The following is a 24754-nucleotide window of genomic DNA, read 5'->3' as shown; positions in this document are numbered from 1 at the left end:
TAGTTTACCTAGGTAACAAACCTACACATCCTGCACATGTACCTGAGAACTTAATAAAAGCTGGTGAAAAAATAAAATAAAATACAAATTACAAAAACAATAGTCTCTGCTACAAGAGAAGTCATAATACCCATGAAACAAGAACAGGATGCTATAAGTAAGGAGGAATTACAGAAAAGAAAAACCAAGGAGGTTTAAAATCTAATTGATGAAAACATGTTTGACAAAGAAAAATTTAAAAAAATTAAACATTTCATTGAATTGTTTTGGTTGAGAGTTTTCAGATTGAGACTGCTCATCAACTATATAGCAAGGAAAAGAAAGGAGTGTCAAACTAAGGTAATGTATTGAACCATTTCAGAAAACTGGGGTAAAGAGACCACCAAACATTTGGGAAGAAAAAAAAAAAAAGAAAAAGAAAACTGATCACATACAAAGATACAGGATACAGAAATCAGAATCACAGTAGACTTCTCAAGAGCATCATGAGAAGCTAAATGATATTACAGTCACAACTGTAATATTCTGAGCAAAAGTATTATTTAAGTCAAATTCCCTAACTAAAGCATAATTCTAAACTAGAACTCTAAGGTCTGGATAGAATAAAGGCATTTTGGTTGGGAATGTGCTCCAAGCTTCAGCCAAGCAGAAAGAAGTTGAGAACCCCTTCCGAAAAGAGGGGTTAACCGAGAAAGAAACAAACACAGGATGCAGAAAACAGCAGATCCAGCATTCCAGACAAGGAAGACAAAATCAGAATTAGGTTTACGGGGTTGACCTAAGGAATATCTAACCAAGTCAGATCAGGCAGCCTCAGGGAAAGCTGTAGTTAAGGGGACTTAATAGCTAAAGTCTAAAAAGTAGATTATAGGAGATTTTATAGTTTCTGTTAGAGATTTCAAGAATTCATGACAGGTATAGACAAGCATAAGTAAATGGGAAAACGGGCTTATTATTAATTCAAAGAAGAACAAAAATGGTACCAGAAAAGAAATATGGTCATAATACTATAACATTCAACTCACAGTCAATAATATTTACATGACTATAATAACTCAAATTCTGAATATTAATATAACCAATGTTTCTAAAGTTCATAGACTAAAAAGAGAGAAAGAAGGAAAAGTGGAGGTGAGAAGGTGGGGAAGAAGCTATAAGTGGGCCAAATCATCATCTTCTGTAATAGGAAGTCAAATAATGTATGAAATTGATACATCAATAAATAGCAGAGTAAGCACATATTCAGAAATATGGAAACAAATCCCAGAATAATTAGATAAAACAGAATGTAAAATGATGAGAAATATGTGTGTGTGTGTGTGTGTGTGTGTGTGTTTGTGTTGGGGCAAGAGATTCCTGTATTTCATTCTAAGTTTTGTAATACTTATTATATTTTACAAATGTTACACATAAAATAAGTTTTGATGTATTGCATTCATAAACACTTAAAAATCACTTTTGAAATCCACATGTCATTTTTAAAACCCACATTTTGGACAGCAGTTTTCTGAAATCTACTCATAATTAGAAATTGTATTATTTACTTCAACTCTACTTTCTCTGCCATCCAGGATCTTTAGAGCTTAACATATGTAAACTTCTAGGGGCTATACTTCAGGAAAGTGTATAGATTGGGCCACAGATTTCAGTGCCACTGTAGACTATGATACCTACTTCTAATTTTTAGATTTGATAATGCCCAGTTAATTAGGATGTTATTTCATGACCAAAAACTATTAGAAGATCAACCACAATATTTGATTCATGATATATGGCACAGTAACTTTTTAAAATTAGGTTACACTGATCATATCTTTGATATGATCAAATGGCACATTTAAAATATATAATGCTGAAATTTTAAACTATACAACTTCAAAGTACAAGCCCACTAGAATCAAAATACTTGAAGAATTGGGAAAATTATTTTTCCTAGCAATATGTCTCGGAAAGTAGATAGCTATTATATTGGAAAAAACCTTTATTCCTTTCATTGTTTTTCTTGGCATTTACAAGTGACTTATATTTCTTGAACAATTAAATGTTACTTTACTATACACATTTTTATTATATTTATAATAATAATATATACACTTATTTTTTCGAACAACAAAATGTTACTTGTTCTGTATAACATATCTTAAGATAAAGATTCAATTGCAAAGGACATTTAAAAACCTTATAGCTACAGAGTGGTTATAGTAGCCAGACCTTTAAAAGTGAAATTGCTGCTCCATGAAAATAAAATTGAGAGAGAGTATGAAGTATAATCAGTTTTACTTACATAAACATTAGGTCAAAAATGATAATATGTAACAATGCTAAAATATAAAGAGTTTTATTGGAAAATGTGTATTAGATGTAGGAGCACCAGCATAAAATAAAGAAGACCTCCCTATTAATAGTACAGTTTTTTTTCTTTTATGTTCTCTAAGAATAGGGAGCCAAGATGCAGAAGGGGTTTCTTGGGCAATACTTGTCACATCCTTGATTTGGACCATCACTTTGGTTTTTTTGTTTTTCTTTTGGATTTGGATGTTGTTTTCTTACCAATAATGGAAAGTTAGTTTTTCCTTCAACTTAATCTTGTACTTATAACCCCTCAGGTCAGTTCCGACTAGCTTACACCATCTAATAAACATTTCTCAGTTTCCTAAATCAATTCTGCCAGGGGAACTGCCTTTAGACAATTCAATCTATTTGGATGATAGCTATTTTCAAAATAATTTAGAAGTTCCCACATAACTTTTGACATGTTTAGGAATCCCCAGTAGTTCTCATCACTTCTTTAGGGAAAGTAGAGTAAATATTTCATAAGGATGTCTCATTAGTGGTAAGTCTAATTGCTTCTGTAATGACATTAGACCCTTTCAATTTCCTTCTGAAGGCAGTCTATACTGCAGTAATACAGCTTTTTTTTTTTCTTTCTTTCTATTCCAGAGTTTGTGGTAGTTACAGAAAAATAGCAATGAGTGTTTCTTTAAATAGAAGAGCTGTACTTGTGGGCTTTCAATGCTAACATTCAGTGACCACTAATATCATTTCTTACCAGGCAAAACTGTGTTTTATTCATTGCAGAGTGGAGCACATCTTGAGAGTCTTATAGAGGACTGCATGAAATGTAGGGGCAAACTGACACTTGTCTGAGCCCTGCAGGATAGAAATTTACATGCATACTTTGAACAATTCTATTTTTTCTATTCAATTCCTTTAACGAATTACAGGATTTCTCCTAGCATTGTCATTTGGGACTTCAAGATGCTTAGTAGCCACAGGGAGTGTTACCAGAGATTACCCGGTGCTCAGAATGATTGAAAGGAGAGGCCTGCATTCTGGTACACATGCACAAAGCACAATCTTAACTCTTGAAATATAGCAGAAATCATAATGCAGCTCTTTCTATAGTGGCACTCCCATTACACCATTGGATGGCGTCTCCCAAGCCAGCAAATTACGTTTCTTTGGGGACCTACGCAGGGCTTTGGTGCAACACTTGGGGGTGTCCTGAAGAAATGACCAGAAATAGGGATTTTATATCATGCACAGAAGTAGAGGATTATTTTACTGGTACTGAAAAATAATTTAAAAATATCAATGATATTTTTGCTCCTAAAAAATCACATAATATCTGCAATAGTAAAATGTTTAATGAAGATTGTATATATACACGTACATATACATACATACATATATGTACATGTATGTGTGTGCATGTGTGGGTCTATAAATGTGTAAGTCTATACAGAGATTTAAATAGAACTTCAATGTATTCTAAAAGAGTGTTTCATTTTTGAGTCTCTTTAGCATATCTATTTTCTCCAATTTTTTGTCATTTTCTCTCTCTTTCAATCTTCCACAGTTGCCCTGCAGTATTTTCCTTACATTTGTTTCCTTGGCCATCTTTAATTGTCCCCAGTTTTCTCCTTTCCGATACTTTATCCACCATTTATGTGATATGGTTCTAGTCAGTTTTTAACCTATTAATTGCATTTATCCAGCTAAGGAGAGCCTTGGTTCTTGAAGGAACATGAATATCAACAAAATATCTCATTTTAGGGGTCCTTTTTCTAATTTAGAATTTATATGTGTGCATACATAGTATTTTTATCAAGAGTTGAAATTATAAATACTTCAGTTTGAATTTCTAAGAACTGGAAAACAAGTTTTTTTATACTATACTCTCTATTTTTTCAAAATCCTTACCCTGTATCTTGCACATAATAGCTACCTGATAAATGCATGAGAGTTGAATGAGTGATAAACTTTAGATAGATGTAATATCTCAAATAGACTTTAAGAAAGAACATTACATTTTGATGAACTGCAAAATCTTACAAATATATGAACAATGTAAGTTAATTAAAGTTTCAAATAATTTTTTCTTTACATCGAAGCTTTCATTAGAAAGACAGAAAACAAGATAATTCTAATTTGTCACTGCTTACCATGAGTCATGAGTAACTGTCCTTACATGGTCCAGTTTTTAATGTTAGTGATACTTAAAAGCAAAGAAAAACTGATAAAAATAAAAATTAATAATTTAGAAGAAAGTTTTACCGAAGACAGTCAGCTCTGCTGGGTCACTGTCCCTTTCTCCCACCATATTGGCACCAACACAAGTGTACATCCCGGCATCACTTTTCCTGGTATTGGAGATCATCAGTTTCCCACCACGGATCTGTTAAAATCAAACAAAAAGAAAAGAGAAGGGAAGAAAAAGGAACAGAATAGAAAATAAAAGGTCATTAATAAATAGTTTTGAGTATTTGAGCATATTTGTTTCCCAAAGGAAAAAACTCTGCCATTATTTCGGCATTTGCAGGTATGTTTTCTTTTCTTAAATTCACTCTCAGTATAAGTTTCCATACTTTCTTCATAGAAAATATATTTTTTTATTTTATTTTATTTTATTATTATTATACTTTAAGTTTTAGGGTACATGTGCACAATGTGCAGGTTTGTTATATATGTATACATGTGCCATGTTGGTGTGCTGCACCCATTAACTCGTCATTTAGCATTAGATATAGCCCCATATTTTTTAAGGCAGCTGTCCTCTCTTTCCTGATCCTATTTTGAGTCTTGTGACTGACCTCCCTAAATCCCAGTAGTTAGTCTTCACACTGAAATTCATTTGAATAAATTGCTATTGTCATTTGTCATCAGAAAGAAATACTAGATATTCATTTTAAATAATCTAATAAAATCCTGCTGAATCAGAGGGATTCAGAAAGTATATATATCCCTACTGACTAGGCATATTCTGGACACTTAAGAGACAATAGTAAATCAAACGGTAAAAATCTTTGCCTCCCTAGAATTCACATTTCAACTGTTAATATTAATCATCTTTGTTTCATCTTAATTGTATTTAAGAGATAATTCGTGGAGAAAAAGGCAGGTTGGATAAAAACAAACACAGTTTATAAAACGGTAATATGTATTGGTATAAACCATTAGCATCTAATAGGTTCCCCTTCAAGATTTCTTAAATGAGAAGCATTTATTGGCTGATAAAAACAAATGCAATAATATTAAAATATGTATTTGCTAAAGAGGACATTAAAGCAGAGTTAGGCTTTCAGTAAATCTATAACTCATAGTTTCTTTTCCTATTTTTTTTTTTGTATTCATTTAATTCAACATTAGCTTCACAATGATTGAGTGTTCTTGAAGAAATACAAGATAAGAACATGTTGGTTTTCTCCATTATTTTTTAATTTCACAGGCAAACACAACTCATGTACATTGGCTCTTATCAGAGATGTTTCAAGATTTACAACTTGTCATGTTCTAGAAAGGAATTTTCGACTTTTTTTTACATAGGTGGAAAAGACCATTAACCTGTTCTCAATTCTGTCTGGTAGAATAAAATAAGGGCTTATAAAAATGGCTATGAAGGCCATTTCTCCTTCCCCTTGAAGGTTAGAGCTAGGTAATATGACTTGATTTGACCAATGGAACTACAGCAAATACTTCACTGGAAGAAAGGTTCTTGTACATTGTGTCTTGCCTACTCTTGCTGAGTTGGAACTGAGACCAACATGGGAACTGACTGAACTAGGCTGCTGGAAAATTAGAGATCATAAGGAGGGGAACAAAGATACCCAGCTGAGAGTCAACCAACTGCCAGACTTGTGAGTAAAGTCAACCTGGATTATTCAGCTGCCAGCACACCTTTAAATAGGCAAGAGCTAAATGCTATAAACATAAACTACCAATCCATAAACAATGATTTTACTCCATCATCAGGAGTACATTTTCATAAATTTGGTACCCAAGCAAGACCACTGAGAACAAAACTCTCTTTGGTAAAATAGATCTCACAGTGTTAACAGTGAGACTAGTGTTGGGGCTCAGAAAACGATATCCCAAAATGTGGTGCTTTGGCTTTCTGAGCACTTTGAACTAAAGGAAATTGTAAGTCATTAGAAACTTCCTTAACATCAATGTCTCTCTGACATTCCTTTGTTTCTCCCCTCCCCTTTGCCCCAAGAACAGAGAAGGGAGCTCTCTGAAGTTTCCTTATCTGACTGAGAAGTTCTTCCAAAAGAAACACAATTGCCTTAAATCCCCTGTCTGAAATCTCAGTAACCTGCAAAGATTAATCACCAAAGAAGAAACTAAAGGTCATTACCAAGCCTACTGGACAGACTGTTCAACTATTCTTCTTGGGGTTGTTATCTGAGACTTTATCTACATAATAAGACAACCTTTGTTTGCAGTGCAGTTCTGCCCCTCACCTTCCCAGAACTTGTCACCACCTCTCCCAGGGGCCAGAGGAACTTTATCTATTTGTTGGGCCCATTCATCTTCTCTGAAAATCATTTAATCTTACTCTAAAATTGCCTACTATTCCCACTTCCCTCTAGCCTATGAAGAGGATAAGTAAGCGTCAACCATCTAGCCCTTCTTTGAGTTTTATACTTTGTGTGATTCCCTTGCACTTACATATAAATACATCTGTATGCTCCTCCTTCCATTAAACTGTCTATTGCCAGTTTATTTCAGCAGACTAAAAGACTTAAACCTTTAGAGGGTGAAGGGAAAAATTCTGTTTGCCTCTATACCAGAAACACATGAATATACATTGTCATCACTTCCACAGCCTATCTAGTTCTGTTTTATGTTGTAATCACACTGTGCACACAGGAAAAATCCTCATTTGTAATAAACATATTTTTAAGATAATAGATACCAATAATTTATAGATTTTTTAATTAAAATGGCACATGTATTCAGTCAAATGAGAAATTATCTTAATTATATTCACTCTCAGTTGTATTGAATATAAAAATTATACTACTGAATAATATCAGAAAGTTAAGCAATTATATACTATTTCTGTGGGTTGGTTCTCACTTAAAAGCTTCACATACAATGTTGCATGGATCCTCTGAAGAAATAAAATGATTACATGCCATTTGCCTGTTTCTGTGTGTTTTATTTTGAATTTTAATCAACTGATGAATCTGATTATAAATTTCCTTTGGAAACAGTTATTTTTCTACATGCAGAATCAGTCAGCTATTTTGATTTTGATTTTATTTCATATCTATTCAATTTGCTTTTAAATCAATTCATGTATAAAATTTTACTGTTATAAATATTATTTAATTGGAAAAACTGGAAAAATAATTTGAGATATTCATCACCTTAAATTACTTTCTCTTGTAATTTTTGAAAATGGTGCAAAATTAGATGTAGTTAATGTGGTTTATGGCTATTATTTATACTTTAACACTCATGTACTGCATGATCAACAGAAGCTTCTGGAGATTTTATAAAAGAGCTAAAACATCAGCCGGGTGCAGTGGCTCATGCCTGTAATCCCAGCACTTTGGGAGGCTGAGGCAGGTGGATCACGAGGTCAAGAGATGGAGACCATCCTGGCCAATAAGGTGAAACCCCATCTCTACAAAAAATACAAAAAATAGCTGGGTGTGGTGGCGCATGCCTGTAGTCCCAGCTACTTGGGAAGCTAAGGCAAGAGAATCACTTGAAACCGGGAGGCAGAGGTTGCAGTGAACAGGATTGCACCACTGCACTCCAGCCTGGGTGACAGAGCAAGACTCTGTCTCAAAAAAAAAAAAAAAAAAAGAACTAAAATATCAATATTGCAGTGTAAAGATATAATTCAGATTGGTGCAATTATTAATATTTCATGTACACTTGATTTACATAATTTTTGTCTCTTGTAGTCTCATCCAAATGTTTTTAAATCTTTTCAAGGCAGTATAAATTGTAATTAGCATTCAAATACGATTCTATTAATAATAAGTTAAAGAATAAAATACATCTATCTTGTATTTTGAGACCGAAAATTCAATCTCTCTGGGCCATGATTTTAATTTAACTCACACTTATTCTTTCTTCCTTGTCATCAATTCGAACTTTGTCTTTTTTCCAGTAGATGGTGGGTTCTGGGTGTCCCCGGGGAGGCTGGCACTCCAGGATTGCAGGCTCTCCAGCTGCCACCACAACATCTGTGGGGTTTTGTCGGAAGTCATCTCGTAACACTGAGGAAAAATAATTACAGGAAAAGAAAACTCAACGACAGTGACTTAGGCTTTTTGTTGTACAAGGTAACTTCAAGTGTTGTTTACCCTGTTCTAGTAAAAATTGCCTGGATTTTTACTGAGAACATAGCTACATCCACCTTAAAATATTCTAGAGCCAACATAAATGATCATCAACAGGAGAATGGCTGACTAAATGATCGTGCACCTTTGGTCAAAAATCCAACTTTAAAAATGAAATCAGTCAAAAAAATGAGAAATATTCATGTACAGTTCTGTGATTAATTAAAAAAGCAAGATGCAGAACCCTTCATTAGTATGATTCTATTTTCTATATAGAAACTCGTGTGTGTGTGTGTGTGTGTGTGTGTGTGTGTGTGTATGCATGTGGTTTGTGAGCCTGCAAGCCTAATGGTCTGTGAGGGAAAGTGGGGTGAGAATTCTTTGAGAAAGTCCTTTTTATGACATGAATATAGACAAGATCCACACTGTTTTCATTACACTTCAGAAGACAGATTCATAGTTCACCCTTGCAGCACACTAGCACCCACATACGCAGGGCTACATTTTCATTCTCTCTGCAACTCCACCTGCCGAGTGACATCTGGGCAGCGTGACATTCAGGGCAGAGATATCCCTTATAGCAGTTTTGCCTGTCTGAAATTTCCCTCCTTTCATTAAGGAGAACAGCAGGTTGGACCTCCGCTGTAACCACCAAAAATCTGGCATGCCTGCCTCTCCAAATGTCACCTATCTATCTACTTGTGCTTCTCTGCTCCTGACAAGATGAAAAGCCTGGAGAGATGGCTCAGCCCTATCAGACTGCGTTTATGTGGTAAATCAGAGCTACATTAATTTTAGGGTAAACATTCAAAAAAGTAGTTGAGATCAGCAAATGTACCATATACTGCAACTGCCTCTGCTTTTCCTGGCTGGCTTCACTGTTTCTGTTCTTGGACATTCCAACACCGACATGTTTGGTTCCAAAGTACCTCGAGGTAAAATGAACCTACACACACACACACACACACACACAGACACACGCACACATCAAGCTGTTTGAAATCAACATTAGGCAGCTTGTGGTAGCCTGTTATGTAAATCATGTGCCGCGAGTGGGGATTAGGTCAAACCAACTGCCTTCCGTGTCCTATAATGAGACCCACTTCAGCACTCTGCTTCTTTGTTGTGCCAAGTCTGTAGGTTAATTGTCATTCTCCAAATAAATAAAAATCCCTGTCCTTAAAAGAGCTCCAGAGAGACAACTCAGTGACTTTCAGGGTTTTTCTTTTCTCGTCTTTTGCAACACACCCTTTAACACGGTTTTCCATCTTAATGAAGTCATGGCCCTTTATGAGATTAGAAAACCTTGTCTCTTATTGAAGGAGCAGTAAGAAATAATTCAGCACAAATTGTTCACGCTCAGTTTATAAGCTGATTAATTTACTGATTTCACTGCTAAAGAAATGTGTTCCATTTTAGCACTGTGAACTGCATATTTTTGGCCCCCTTGTCTAACTGGCAAGAAAGGTGTGATTTATATGCATAAGGATTTGCTTCTGAATGGGCTGAGGAAAGTGTGCATTTAAATGTGACATTCACGCAACTGATGAGAAGGGGTTAACACCCGTGGTTCCCTCTTGCAGGTAAATCCTCCAGGGAGAACAAGCTGGTGACTCATTTAGATTCTAAATACAGAACAGCTGCCTATTTATGCAATGCTAAGAAGTGCAAAAATATGGTAACAGGGTGATGAGCACCCCTACAATATCCGGTATTGGCAACAAATGGTGTTTTTGCAGGCCCTCAATCTGTTCCAAAATGGCACATCTGGCCAGTTGAAGGGCCTTCTCCAGATCTGCTCTCCTAAAAAATGGTATGCCAAAAAGCCTAAGCACAAATGGTACTTAATACCATTGCAAATCATTCAGAAATACAACGTTACACCAATTTGCCACAATCCATTTTTTTTAAAGGTCCTTTGACATGAGGGACAAAAAGAAGAAAAACATCATAACAAACTATAAGGACTGGTACCCTTTAACAATAAAACATGTGCTTATGGCATTCAACAAAAAGGGGGAAAATGACTCCAATTTGCAAATGAAGCCAAGAAATCTAACATCAACTGTAATTTTAGGCTTTCAGACTATTCACCCAGAGAGTAGGGTGAGATAATGATATAATTGATACTGTACCCTCTTCAACTTGTAATATGCTCTTTGGGGTTTGTATAGTACTCAGTAAATCCGTTTGTCTTTAGTGATATCACTTATTTTACCCTAAGTCTTCAGGATATTATAATATGTTTCTTCTCTCTCTCTCTCTCTCTCAGTTGAAAAACATGCTTTTTAGCAGGTTCCAGCATAGGCAGCCTGAACTTATTTTTAGAAAAAGGAGTAAAATCATTTTTACTCTTCTCAAATTTTGAAGGAAGATATGTATATTCTGATATTTGTTTATATGTTTCTGGGGTCTGCATTTACATTCATAAATGTAAGAAAAGTAAAATAAAATAATATCTATCAGTTCCCCTTTTTGTGCTAATTATTAATTTCTGCCTTGGATTTTGCCCTGTGCTCTTTATCGTAGCCGACAAAAACAAGAAAGTGTTAGCCATGGTGAAGTATTCCCATGTGTTGGATGAAGAGAACTAAAATGGTCTGGTAAATGTAGAAAATAGCAAAGCAATTTCAAATTCTAAATTGAATGTGTGTGTGTATTCCCCCTAAATCCTCTACCCTAGAAAGAACTGAAAACTATATTTTCAAGTGTGACTTGACAAGTATGTCAAAAGAAGAGCACATACCACAGCGTGTGTTACCTAATTCTCCAAAAAGTCTTTATAATGAAGAGAAATAAATCTGATGAGAGGGTAGCAGCAGTTGTGTTTTAAAGAAAAAGGAGATACTGTTTCCATAATGGCTCTATTAATTTACATTTCTACCAAGTTGTAGGGGCCAAGGGAAAGCTTCCCCTTTGCCTCTGATGTTTCACTGAAAAATCAACTCACAAAAAGCAGATTAATTGGAGAAAAGGTATACAAATTTATTAGCGTACCCTGAGGAGAATCACAGAGTAATTGCCTAACACCGCTATGGTATACCAATGCTTATATACTCCGTTTCTTAGGGGAAAGGGAGATGGGGAAGTATAGCTAATTTTTAGGCGGATTCGATAACCTTAAAGAACATACAATAAATAGCCTGGGACAAAGTCTTTTCGGCTCACAAGGGGACGATGGTTTTTGACGAAAGTTTGCCCGGGTTTTCTGTCCAACTTCAGTCTTCCTTTCTGCGATGTCATTTGAGCTCATGAAAATTCAGGGAAGGGGTCAGAGGTAATGGTTTTCTTCTTTGGCAGGTCCTGACTTCAGGCAGGTGAGAAACTTTGGAGAACAACTTCATCCTGTGCTTCAAGAGACACAGAGGACTGAGAGATGGGGGTTTGGAGGAAGGAAGGTCAGAGATCTTGAGGCTTCCTCTTCAGTTCAGCATGTCCAAGTGCTGCTACAGGAGCTCGAAATTATTTAGGCAGACAGAGAGGGTAAACAAGTCCTCAGCAAGGCTTCCCTTTTAACAAAAAACAGCCCCAAATAATTTCTAACAAAGAGCAGCCTGCAGCCGGGCGCGGTGGCTTACGCCTGTCATCCCAGCACTTTGGGAGGCCGAGGCGGGAGGATCATGAGGTCAGGAGATGGAGACCATCCTGGCTAACACGGTGAAACCCCGTCTCTACTAAAAATACAAAAAAATACCCGGGCGCGGTGGCGGCGCCTGTAGTTCCGGCTGCTCGGGAGGCTGAGGCAGGAGAATGCCGGGAACCCGGAAGGCGGAGCTTGCAGGGAGCCAAGATGGCGCCGCCGCACTCCAGCCTGAGGAACAGAGAGAGACTCCGTCAAAAACAAAACAAAACAAAACAAAAGAGCAGCCTGTAAAATCGAACTGCAGACATAGAGAAGCAAGCCAGAAGCTTGCACGGGTGAACGCGGCAGCTGTGCCAATAGAAAGGGATACCCGGAAGCCAAGTCTGTTCCACACGGCGGCTCCATCTTCTTCCTCTTCTTCCTCTTCTTTTTTTTTTTTCCGCCGCAGGTACAGTAAAAAAGCGGACAACATGGTGCCGGCCAGGTACAGAACTCATCCGCATAATAAAAGGTTAGGGTGGGGTGGCCAACTTCTTCACGCTCTGTGTAAATGACACACCTGCCCCAGCCAATCCTTTAAACCCTGTGGGAAGAAGACGCCGCATCCTCAAGCTAGTCTATGAAACCAACCGCATCGCGTCGCACACTGGGAGATACGCTCGGAACCCCTCCCTCTGCACAAGGGAGCGTTTCTCCTTTGCCTGTTAAACCTCTGTTCTTAAACTCACTCCTTGTGTGTGCATGCCCTTGATTTCCTGGGCACGAGGCAACGAACCTCGGGTATTACCCCAGACGAACGACACTGCTTCAGCGACATACTTCAGGGTATCAGTTTCTGAGCCCCAACAAAATACACAAGGGTTCCCTTTTCTCAACACCCTTACCAATATTTATCTTTCATCTTTCAGATAATAGCTTTTCTAACAGGTGTACATTGTACCCAGTAAATATATAATATATACGATTGCTTGTCAAATAAAAATAGAATTTTTAAAATTTCATTTAAAAAGAAAAAGGATATAGTAGGTACATTCTAATATAGAACTTGCTTGCAGATCTAAGTTAGAATACAGGGTTTCAAATCTCCATGGGGTGAGGTGGCGGGGGGGGATATGTAAATGGCTAGAACCCGAATATTCACTTCCATATGTGAGCTGGAAAACACATATAAATAGTTCACTTAGCTAGTCATAATATAACCTGAATTATATTTGCATGTTTTTTACATTGGGATTCACCATGACTTAGGAAATTATTTTGGAAAATTGGAACATTCTAAATTACTAGAGTACTTGATACAATATAGTTCACATTTATGACACAGAGATTTTTGACAAATTAAAATTCTGCAAGTATGTATTGAATGCTGTAATGTGCCCAACACTCTCCTATGAACTGGTTAAGAAATATATTAACAAGAATGACATGATAGTGCCTGTGATAGGCCCTTGCTCTATTCTCCAATGGTCACTCCCTTCTGTTATTTATTCCCTTTGTATATCCCCTCCCCTTGAGCATGAACTAGACCTGGTGATTTACCTTCGATGAACAAAATGTTACAAAGTGATAAGATGCCACTTCCAAGATCAGTTTATAAAAGATTGTGACCTTCATGTTTTTGCTCTCTCTCTCTCTCTCATTGTGGCCTAGAAAATGATACCCCAAAATATGCCACTTCAGACTTTAAACTAAGAGCACCCAGTGAGTAGCAAATGGAAGAAAGAGCTTTCTCTAAAGATCCCCTGTCTACCTAAAGATCCTGTCCTCCAGAAGATATTCAATTAATTCCTTTCTCAGATATCTCATTAACCAGGGGAAATTGGTGCATACTGCAGGAGGAAAGACCAGAGTTGACACTGCACCCAGAGCCCAGGGAAACTTTGTCCCAGGCCACACTTTGTTCTTCAGGCCCATTCATCTCCTCAAAAAAAATCACTTATTCTTCTAAAATTGCCTGTATCTCCCACTTCCCTCTCCTCTATGAGGAGAATAATTAAGCTTCAAGTATTTGACCTTTCTTTGTCTCATATTTTGTGTGGCTTCTATGCACATGTGTGCATAGTAAATATGTAGCCTTTTTCTCCTGTTAATATGTCTATTGTCAGTGTATTTCAGCAGACTAAGTTATTGAATCTTTAGAGGGAAAGTCTGAACTCCTCTCTTACTCTCTTTTCATATACTTTCTCTGATCATGCCGGGTGCCATGTTGCAGAATGGAGAAGCCCATTTGGCAAGGATCTGAAGTCAGCTTCCAGCCAACAGCTGGCAAGAAACCAAGGCCCTCAGTCCAAAAACCCTTGAGGACTCAAGTCACCACTGAATTTTGTAGTAATTTGTTACGAAGCAATAGGTAACTAACAGAGTGCCTTTAAAAAGTTTTATGTCCAGCTGTGATTTTAGAGCTTATATCTTTGACTCCTGCTTCCTTATAATCCCATATTCTTTCCCACCCCAAACCCTCTCTGGTTTGTCTTAAATCAATAGTTCTTAGAATTTTTTTTAACCTCAGTCTAGGCAAATCACTACTTAGTCATTTCCATCTTAGTTTATTAAAACAAATTAGCAATGACAATGAGGTGAGACTGTATAACTAATGGACTTCTGAAAGATACATTTCTAAACCACAATGTGCACATGATCCCAACTAAAGTTATTAGAAGGGTAAAGCCTAGAATGTTACTGATAAGAGAATTGGCACACATCATTGATTAAAGAATACCATCCACAACCAACTATTATGAGAAAGATAATCTAAGAAATAATTGTAATGAAAGGTACGGCCAACAGCAGTTGAAAACCACAGGGGACCCAAACAACACTGAACACAAGGCTTTCTTGCCGGCAGGTTTAGTCTCTATGTATGTGTCAGAACTGCTGGAGCTATGTGGCACAATGACATCCAAACTTCTCAGTAGAAGACCGACCTCTAGTCCGAAGCAGTTCCTTATATGACATACATTTTAGTTTATGAATACAGTTTCAGTAAATTATGATAAATAGAAGCATACTCAGGAGCCTTTACTTATCCGTATATATAATATATATAATTATGTGCTGATTTTCAGTAAGAATTTTTTAAACTTGCTTTTAAAAATTAATTAACAGGCACATATAATGACACTTTTAATCTATTTTTAAAATAACTTGTTCTATGATAATAGCTAAAATTTAGTGAGTACATACTATGTGCCAAAGATAGCATCATGGATATAGAATAGGTCATTGGACCCTCATATACTGTGTTAGGTAAGCACAGGGTTTCAATCCAGTGTGTCTGACACTAGAATTTATACACAGTCATTATGCTGCACTGATTTGCAATATCATCTGGGTCTATTCATCCTCTCTCCACTGCCCTAGTCCAGAATGTCCTTATATCTTCCTTGAATTACTGTAAGAATATCCCATTTGACCTTTCTCTCTGATTTCTCCTTTAAACTTTCCATTGTAGCTATTATGAGTTAGCTAAAATGCAAATGTGATCATGTCAATTCCCTTTTTAACACTTTTTAATGGCTCTTAAGATAAAATTCTCTCCTTAATATGATTTCAAATGTTGTTTGGAATCAGGCCCCTGCATATATCTCCAGGCTCATCAGGGACATTTCTGTAACCTCCATGCCCTAGGGATATGAAGGAACACCTAATTATCATTGTACGTTGGCATATGATGGTCTTTCTGCCTGCAAGTAACTCCTAGCTGTCCCTTTGTTCTCTTACTTTTGCCTATGCCTTTCTGAAGTACATACTGTTCATTCAGTGTCAACTTTGGACTCACTCATCTGAAGTCTTTCCTTATCTACTTAACTGGACTGGGTAACCCTCCAAAGAGCTCTCTAGTTGAAAGGTATCAGAAAAGTTAACCAAATAATGTCGATTGGTTGATTGAATTGATGTGCTCTTCTTCAAGATGTGTGCTGCAGCCCTTTTTTTATGATATAAAATAGACCACAGTGTTTTAATTTGATTTTAAAATGTCATTTATGAAGAACAATTTGAGTTGTTTGGATTTAAGAAATAGAGTCCTTGGCTTGCCTATCTACATACTCATATATCTGTAAAATAAAAGCCAGACAGTTCAAGAAGGTCAGAAATCAACGACTCAAGGAATAAAACAGATTTATGTCAGCCAGAAAAACTGGTAGCACAAATTATAATATATCATAGTAAATTATTCCAATGGACTAAGAGAAAAAAAAATGATGGTCACTCATAAAACTACCACAGATTATTCCCCCAGCCCCACCAACACCACTGCCACCATCACCACCACCAGTTACCATAGGGAATGACTGAGTGTAACCCCAACCAGCATGCAGCTCAGAACTTCCACTCTGCACATGAAGAAAGCACCCTACCTCTTCCTGGACTACGTGGCTATAGGTGGCAGCCATGCTTTGACCCCAGGGGGATCCTCAGGATGAAACTGGAGCTATGAACAAAGTGTAAAAAAATCTGGGTTCTTAAGGACATGGCTGGACGAATTAATTCTGAAAACTATGCTAACTCTGGACTTTCTAGATATGTTTCCTTTTATATTTAAGCCAGTGTAAGTTTTCTTTTTCAACCAGAAGCTCCCCACTGACATGGCATAATAACTCTGTATTTTTCTGAAGTTTTAATGACTAAACAACTGAATAAAGATTATCATTCACAAGAAACTACTTTATTACATTTGGTACAATTGAACAAAATATGGTCAGGATGGGCAGGCTAGCCACCCGTTAAATAGACAATAACATCTGAACATGTGGGCATAAGTCATAAGTGGTTTCTTCTGCACAGAAGGGGAATGGGAAAGAAAGAACTCAGTGGGGAGACATCCGGGGGCCGCTGTGCAAGCTGACACTCTGGCACCCTGTAGCATGCTGACAACTCCAAAATGAGAAGCTCTCACCCCCACCTCCAATGAGATTCTGTGTACAGGCACATTCACTGAGCAAATGATCCAGATAAACCAGCAGTATGAATTGGAGCATGTTGAATAAACAAGAATGCCCTGTGACTTGTTCATTTTCAAGTCATAGCATTTTGTGAAGTCTAGTATTCTGCAGGGAATAAAACACACAAACACAAACATAATTCACACAGGAGGAATGGCCAGCTTCGAGTTTCTTAGCCAAGTCTTTATTCTTGAATCCTTTTTTTAGCCATGTTCTGTCCTCACCCACAATATAATTTGAAGTCCTGCTAAGAGTGCCAAGTCTTCCTTAATGTTTTCCATTTATGTTTAAAACTTGCTGAAGGATTCTTAGAAATTGCATGGAAACATTGTGCTCTCTGTAATTTGTATCCATAACCTCTGTAATGCATATGTTCTCCTTGGGGACCAAGTGTTGAGATCATTCATAAACTCTTGGATCACATGTGGCACTGCAAACTGGTGACATCTGACCACGGCAGACTCTAGGCCTGTCTCTGGCAATCATTTGCTTTGGTTTGCAGTTAAAGAGCCAGCAGTTGGCACGCCTTCAACACTTGGAAGTCCTATTTTTGGCAAAGCCTAGCTATGTGATATTTGACAGGGATCTGCATAGCCTATCCATTAGCTTATGAGGAAGCTGTGGATTGAAGCTGATTAATGTTTAATCAGTTCCTCTTCTTTCTCCCTTAAAGAGCCATCGCCCACAGAATTGTTCACGTGGCATTGCTGTCTCCAAAATCACAGAAAGCTCAAAGAAACCAGATCAAGTTAGAGATTGTGTCCAAACATAGCATGTGAGGAGGAAGGTTTCTAGAAATGCTAGTATTAACCTAAACATGTTCAAGGCAATGCCTCGCTCAGCTGCAGAACAAAAACCCATCTCACCATGCTCCCAAAGTGTACTGTTCTGCTCCACAAGCAACTGTCTTTCAGCACCTGCCCAGTTCAGACAAAACTGTCTTGGCTTGGTCAAAGCAATGCTTGTAACTTTGGACATTAGAAGATGTAATACAGTCAATTTAAAATTAAGAACTACACAGGCTAGCTTTTTTTTTTTTATGTATTAGTGTTTTTTAAGATAGTAACAAGGGGAAACACGAGATTGTTTCAAGGTTATAATACTGCCTCCTACTTTTCTTAGATCTGGGTTTGGGTATAGATAGACAGATAGATAGATAGATAGATAGATAGATAGATAGATAGACAGATAGATAGATGGATGGATAGATAGATAGACAGACAGAGAGATGATAAAGCCAGCAAGCCCAGCAGTTTTAAAGAATTTACATTTACAGGATGATTACAAATAACCATCTGTCTGCTTCCAGCTTTTCAGTCTGGTTCATGTCCCATGGGCCTCAGGTCTTCAGACAAAGTAGTTAGGCTGCTAGGCACCAGGTAGGCGTGTTACAGATGCTTTGTAGAATGCCTGCCTGATTTCCCTACTGCTTCTCATTTTTCTCCAACTCTCTGCATTCCTTCCTCATTTAGCCCTTACCATTAGACCAAAGAAAACAAAAATTAAATATTAAATCTCTTTTACATATATTTATACAAAATTTGAATTCAATATATTTGTTTACATGCACTTTTAAATTAAAATATATCTAAGTATATATTTAAATCCAAATTTCAGGATTCATTACTGACTTATAGCTATAGTTGTCCATTTGAATAAAGGAAATAAAGAGTGTTATCAAGTACCTATTAATGTGCTGCATTATTCCGGATCCCAACAGATCGCCTCTCTCCTCCCACCTTATCAGTCTTTATCTGAAGATATCAGCTTTTACAGCATTCCACTGCACAGTTCACAGAGGTACACAGCTTCAGCAGCATCTTTTGTCATTCTAGCCTCTCCTGGTATCAACGTGTTATTGCTCTGATATTTCTCTACTGTTGTGTATTCTGATGTGCATGATCAACATGAATTACAATGCCAAGTAACTGCCAGATGTCATGAGTTATAAACTCAATAGTCTAAGGATTATTACACATTAGGGCACCCTGCAGTGCAAGGGTGTCCTGGAATTTGTGTGTTATTTATTACCTATTGGCAGGGTCTCAAAGTAATCTCACCCCTGCTGATGAAATGAGGGTTGAAAGGAAAAGAAGGTCAAGGTCAACCTTCTTTGCCAGTTATTTTAACACTACTGTTGCTTTATCTTTTCTTTCCCCTCTACCCGAAACTCAACAAATCTCTGAGTAGAGTAGAAATATAATTAATCTATGGGCTCACAACTTGATTCTGCTAATTTCACCATCTCCATCATTTTAGCTATTTTAACAACACATTTTGTAACCATAACCATTGGAGGTCCTAGATAGGGGGTTCACATGAATCACATCATAATCCATAAACTCAAAAATGAGCAGTTTGAGAGTACATGGTTTATGTTCCTCTTTTGCACCAGAACATAAACCAACGCCTAAATGCATAGATTATGTTCGAATTTTGAATTTTAAAAACATATTCCACATGCTTGTGGATTTTTTAGCCTTAGTCTTCCAATATTAAAATTTGATATGTCCACATCACAAAATATGGGCACTACACTGTCATGAATTTTGCTGAATTAGATCCAATTTGACATCCTATGTTCTTCAAGAAATGTTCTACTTGATTACTACATGACAAGAGGCTTGAAATGTATCCTAATTCAGAATGTATCATATTGATTTTTAAATTCACTGATTAAAAATAGCTCTATCACTTTTCTACTCTATCCCAATCCCAGTAACCTCCTTTTCTTTTGCTACTAAATGAATTCCAAATGCAGTAGTTAACATTCAGCAATCTCATTACCCATCTACCATAAATCTTCAAAAGCATCACCATCTTCTGACAATTCAGCAGGAGAAGAGGAAGCAAGGAGCATATCCAAGTACTTTTTATAAATGCAAATATCCTAAATACCAAATTTAAATTACCTCAGAAAAACTCATATTACACCATTGACAGTGATTGGAGAACAATGTGCTTGAAGATGTTTGTTTACTTATGAAAAGCACAATTTCTTACATTCCTAAAGACAAACATATCAAACAACAGACACTGAATATCTTTTTAAGGTATAAGTAATACTGAGTTCTCGTGAAGAGAATTAATTATATGTGTGTTTTACCCAAAAGTATGTAAATATTTTAAAACTCATGGATGCTTTAATCAAACCTTCACATCTTAGCTGAAACTGGAAAGAAGCCTTCTTAAGTAGAGTTTTAATAAAATCCTTCTTTTCCTCTGATACACACTGGAGCCACCTTGACCATCCATAGAGTACGTGCTCAGCAATAAGAAAATAAATACTACTGCCTTCTGAATCTCTAGCTATATATCTATTCCCTGGGCTACCCTGTTTCTCCTAGCCTGAGGACTTACTACACTTTCACTCTCAGAATGCTTGGAGATAAAAAATAATCATAGCCATTTCCTTTCTGTGCAGAGAGGAAGCAAATCTCTACATTGTAGTTACTACTTACTTAGCTTCATGAGATGGTTTGAGTTTCTCTCCCTGGGATGGTACCAAACCTGATAAATAAGATTTACCAGAAAGTCTACTAAACCTCCATTATTTTGACCTGATCAAGGCAATTCATTATGCCATATTACTAAAATTCACAAACTGCCTTAATCACTTTTTGGCTTTTTTCATGCATCATATTAACCTTACTCCCTCTAAAAACTGTCTACAAATAGTAAAATTAGAACTTTGTTTTCTTGGTACTCTTGATGAATAAATTATGGCTGTTGTGAATGTAGGGCAAGTTGTCTAAAATGTCAGCAACAACAACCAAAAAATCTGAAGTTGGCGAATGGGATAATTTTTGAAATAAATTAGTGGATACTAAATGATCAAATGTTATATACAGATTCAGTAATTTCTAATGCACATGTTTAATACTGCCCTTGACATATTTTCCCCATATTTACTTAAAGGAAAGACCTTTGATTTAGAGGGCTAGGGCCTTATGACAAATGGCTTCAATATATCACTGGAGAACCAATCACTGAAGTTGGTCTCAGTTGATAAAAGTGCTGGATATGAATTATGGACTAACAGACTTTTCATTTTCCTTCTAATATCCCAAGTAGTGAAGGAGGAAATGCGTTCATTCATTCTGAAATTAAAAAAAAAGAATCTTCAACATTACCTAAGAATTGGATAACTTTCTATTTTACCTTCCAAACTAACACTTTTGAAATCCTAAGGAAGTACTATTAATAATTATTCCAGGACAGTTCCAGGAAATTCAGGCTGAATAGTCCCCTTCCTCCGCCTGTAACTCTAAGTGGTCTAGCCTCTAAAATAGTCTCTACAGCCTCTTCTTTGTCACCTCAATCATAATATTCAACCCACACTTTCTCAGGCCTTTCTTCAGGTTCTGAAACGTAACACGCTCTTTTCCTTTTTTAGGGCCTAAACACAGTTTGTTCTCTATTTCTGGAATGCACTCGAAATCCCCTCCACCGTATGCCGGTTCCTCTTAGGGACTTGGAACTCCCATTTAACAAGTGTTTATGGAGCTACTACTGTTTGGCAGGAAAGCAACATAGCACTGTGGTAAAGATACTGGGCTTAGTCAGATGGCCTGGGTTGTCTCCGTTCTGCTACTTTGATTATCCAGATGATTATCTACTTTCATTATTAAATTATTACAGGTCCTTCAGCCATTTTAGCTTCAGCTTTTTCATCTGTAAAATGAAGGTTTAAAAAAAGCCTTTGTCTTTTGTTTGTTATGAAGCCTGAACAAGTGATCTTTGTAAAGTACAGTGAAAAGTAAAGGAAGTAGTTCATAAAAGAATTACTGTCATTAGGAATTAGAAGTAGTGTAGTAAACAAGAAAGACTTTGAATTTTACTTCTGCATCTGATCTTAAATGAGTTTAATAGCTGTCAATTTTTAATTCCTTTGACTATCAAATAGTTAATGATCTTTAAGAGGTCAGGCATGGTGGCTCACGCCTATAATCCCAGCACTTTGACAGGCCACGAGGTGGGGGGATCCCTTGAGCTCAGGAGTTCGAGACCATTTTGGGCAACATGGTGAAAACCCATCCCCACCAAAAATACAAAAATTAGCCAGGCGTAGTGGTGTGCACCTGTAGTCACAGCTACTTTGGAGGCTGAGGTGGGAGGATTGCTTGAGCTCAGGTGGTCAAGGCTGCAGTGAACCATGATTGCACCACTGCACTCCAGTCTGGGCAACAGAGTGAGACTCTGTCTCAAGAAAAGTAATAATGATAACAATAATAATAATAATCTTCAATAACCCTGTCCCATATATAAAATTTTTCAGACCTTAATGTCTTAGGGGTCAATCAATTACTATGCAATTGCTAAAAGTGATCATTGCTATGAAAAGTATTAAAGGAGTAGGGATTTATATATAATATAATTCTAAAAACAAACATATTTAGAGGTACTATTTTATGTTATACAGTACTAAAATCCATGGTTCTTCCCAATCAAAAAGTATAAATTTTGCCCAGTGAGTTTTACCTAGTTCACTTTTAAAAGTTGATTTTAATATGACCTTTAATTTTGCTCTGTTTAATTGATAACAAACTTAAATATTTGTTTTTCACTTTTCAACCAGCTCTAGTTGTTGAGACTACCTCTGTGAGGTAACAGAAGAGTTTTACTTCTCAATCATCCACTTTTTAAACTCAAGTATGTGCTGCACATGTTGTTCCAGTCTCTATATAGCACACTTTAGGAGTACAAGATATTTCAATGAAAGATGTTCCCCTGATGGTGCTAAAGAGATTTAGGAAAGTTACCATACCTAACTCAAAAACCACAAACTGAAAGATAAAAGTATGAATTACTGGGGACAAGTATACTTAAAATGCCATAAGGTAAAATGGAGGAAACATTGTTTTCATAAGGAAGGCTTTTTGGAGGAGCGAGTTTCAGAGCTGGGTTTGGAATATGCATTGTATGCTTTAATTAATTAAAAAAGGAAAATAAACATGCTGGAATGTGCTTGCATGCACATAAAACAATCTCTGAAAGAACACACAAGAAACTAATAATAGCAAATGCATTTGCAGGAAAAAAAAATACTGGAAAGTAAAGAATAAGGGAGGAAGACTTCCCTGCATCTACTTTACACTTCTTTAAAACCCTGTAAGTGTATTAATTACTTATTAATACATATGTTTACCAATGTATAAATTCAGTGTATAAAGAAAAAGTATATTGATGGAGTGTTTTCAAATTATACTGTCTTTCCCAACTGGATTCAACACAAAGAGTTGCGAAGAGAGTATAGAAACGTGGTTTCTTACAAGAGTCATTCAGTGACACAAATGGCAATTTTCCACAATTAGGTGCTTTGAAATGTAAATATCAATAAAATATCTGTAGGATGCTGGTAAGCATGGCCTTAACTTGAGCCTGATCAAAGTGTACAATTCAACTAATGAGTTTTTTTCAAAGATAGACTAAAAATTCACAAACTTTACTATTGAGAAGGACCTTTCTTTTCATTTAACATTAACTGAAGGCCTATTGTGAGCTAGGCACAAGAGACATAAAGACGAATTCGATGACAACCTTTTGATTTGAGACTTAGGTCCTTTCAGTGCCTCAACAGAATATTGAATAAAGAGTGAGGAGGTTCTAAAGGAAGGAGTAAGTATTACTGTGTTTTAGTTAAGAGTGGCTTACAGTTATGAATACATCTTCTATAGAAGCCAAAATATCAATTATTACCCAAAATTATCAATTTTATGAAAAGTTATTTTTCTCTCTCAAATTATAAGTTGTGAGTTTATAAATCTATTTCATGTAAGTAAATCAGGCCAGGCGCGGTGGCTCATGCCTGTAATCCCAGCACTTTGAGAGTCCGAGGCAGGTGGATCACCTGAGGTCAGAAGATAGAGACCATCCTTGGCCAATATGGTGAAACCCTGTCTCTACTAAAAATACAAAAATTAGCTGGGTGTGGTGGCACGGGCCTGTAATCCCAGATACTGGGGAGGCTGGGGCAGGAGAATGGCTTGAACCCAGGAGGAGGGGATTGCGGTGAGCCAAGATAGTACCACTGTACTCCAGCCTGGCAACAAAGAGAGACTCTGTCTCAAAAAAAAAGAAAAAAAAAAGTAAATCAAGAAAATTATAAATGATTCCTCCTTTAAAAAATAAAAACTTATAACAATTCTTCATAGAGATTTCCTTAAATAACATATTTTTTTAAAAATCGAATATTATAAAAATATTAATTTATTTTCTTTGATATGCTGTCTTTTATATTTCATATGGATTGAATATACAAATGCAAAAATATCATTAATGTTTTTAAAGTGTGATGAAGAATATATCTACGTACAGCATAAATATAATGTTATTCAACCATTAGCACAATTTTTCATACACGATGATACTTGATGGTTTATCATAAAATGTATTATATTCCGTCTTTAAACAATATAATTAACTCTTGGTGAACTTTTCTCAATACCAGTAAATTCAATTTTGTCTAATCCTTGGGTCTATAATAATGTTGGCTCATTAAAGTGTTAGTTAAAATTCATTAAAATGCATACTAAGAGGTAACAGCTTCATTACTGTAATATGATGTAAAGAAAAAAGAATGTTTTATTATCATTTAGTTATTTTTAGAACTGAATAAATTTGCATAATAAAAAGTTCACTCTATA

The 24754-nt window shown here is 36.4% G+C and overlaps 1 protein-coding gene across 23 annotated transcripts in view; it reads right to left on the bottom strand.

The window, feature by feature from the left end:
- Positions 1-24754, bottom strand: part of ROBO2 (roundabout guidance receptor 2) — a 609610-nt gene that overhangs the window by 168722 nt on the left and 416134 nt on the right. For all 23 annotated transcript variants that reach the window (XM_054551634.2, XM_054551635.2, XM_054551633.2 and 20 more), the window contains exons 3-4: positions 8362-8519; positions 4558-4678 (exon numbers count right to left, since the gene is read on the bottom strand). In XM_054551634.2, coding sequence (XP_054407609.1) covers positions 4558-4678; positions 8362-8519 — 279 coding nt within the window. The remainder of the gene's footprint in view (positions 1-4557; positions 4679-8361; positions 8520-24754) is intronic.

The sequence above is a fragment of the Pongo abelii genome, chromosome 2 (genome assembly GCF_028885655.2).
Source record: "Pongo abelii isolate AG06213 chromosome 2, NHGRI_mPonAbe1-v2.0_pri, whole genome shotgun sequence".
NCBI lineage: Eukaryota > Metazoa > Chordata > Mammalia > Primates > Hominidae > Pongo > Pongo abelii.
Note: the sequence above shows the minus strand (reverse complement) of the source record. Positions and strands in the feature narration are given on the sequence as shown.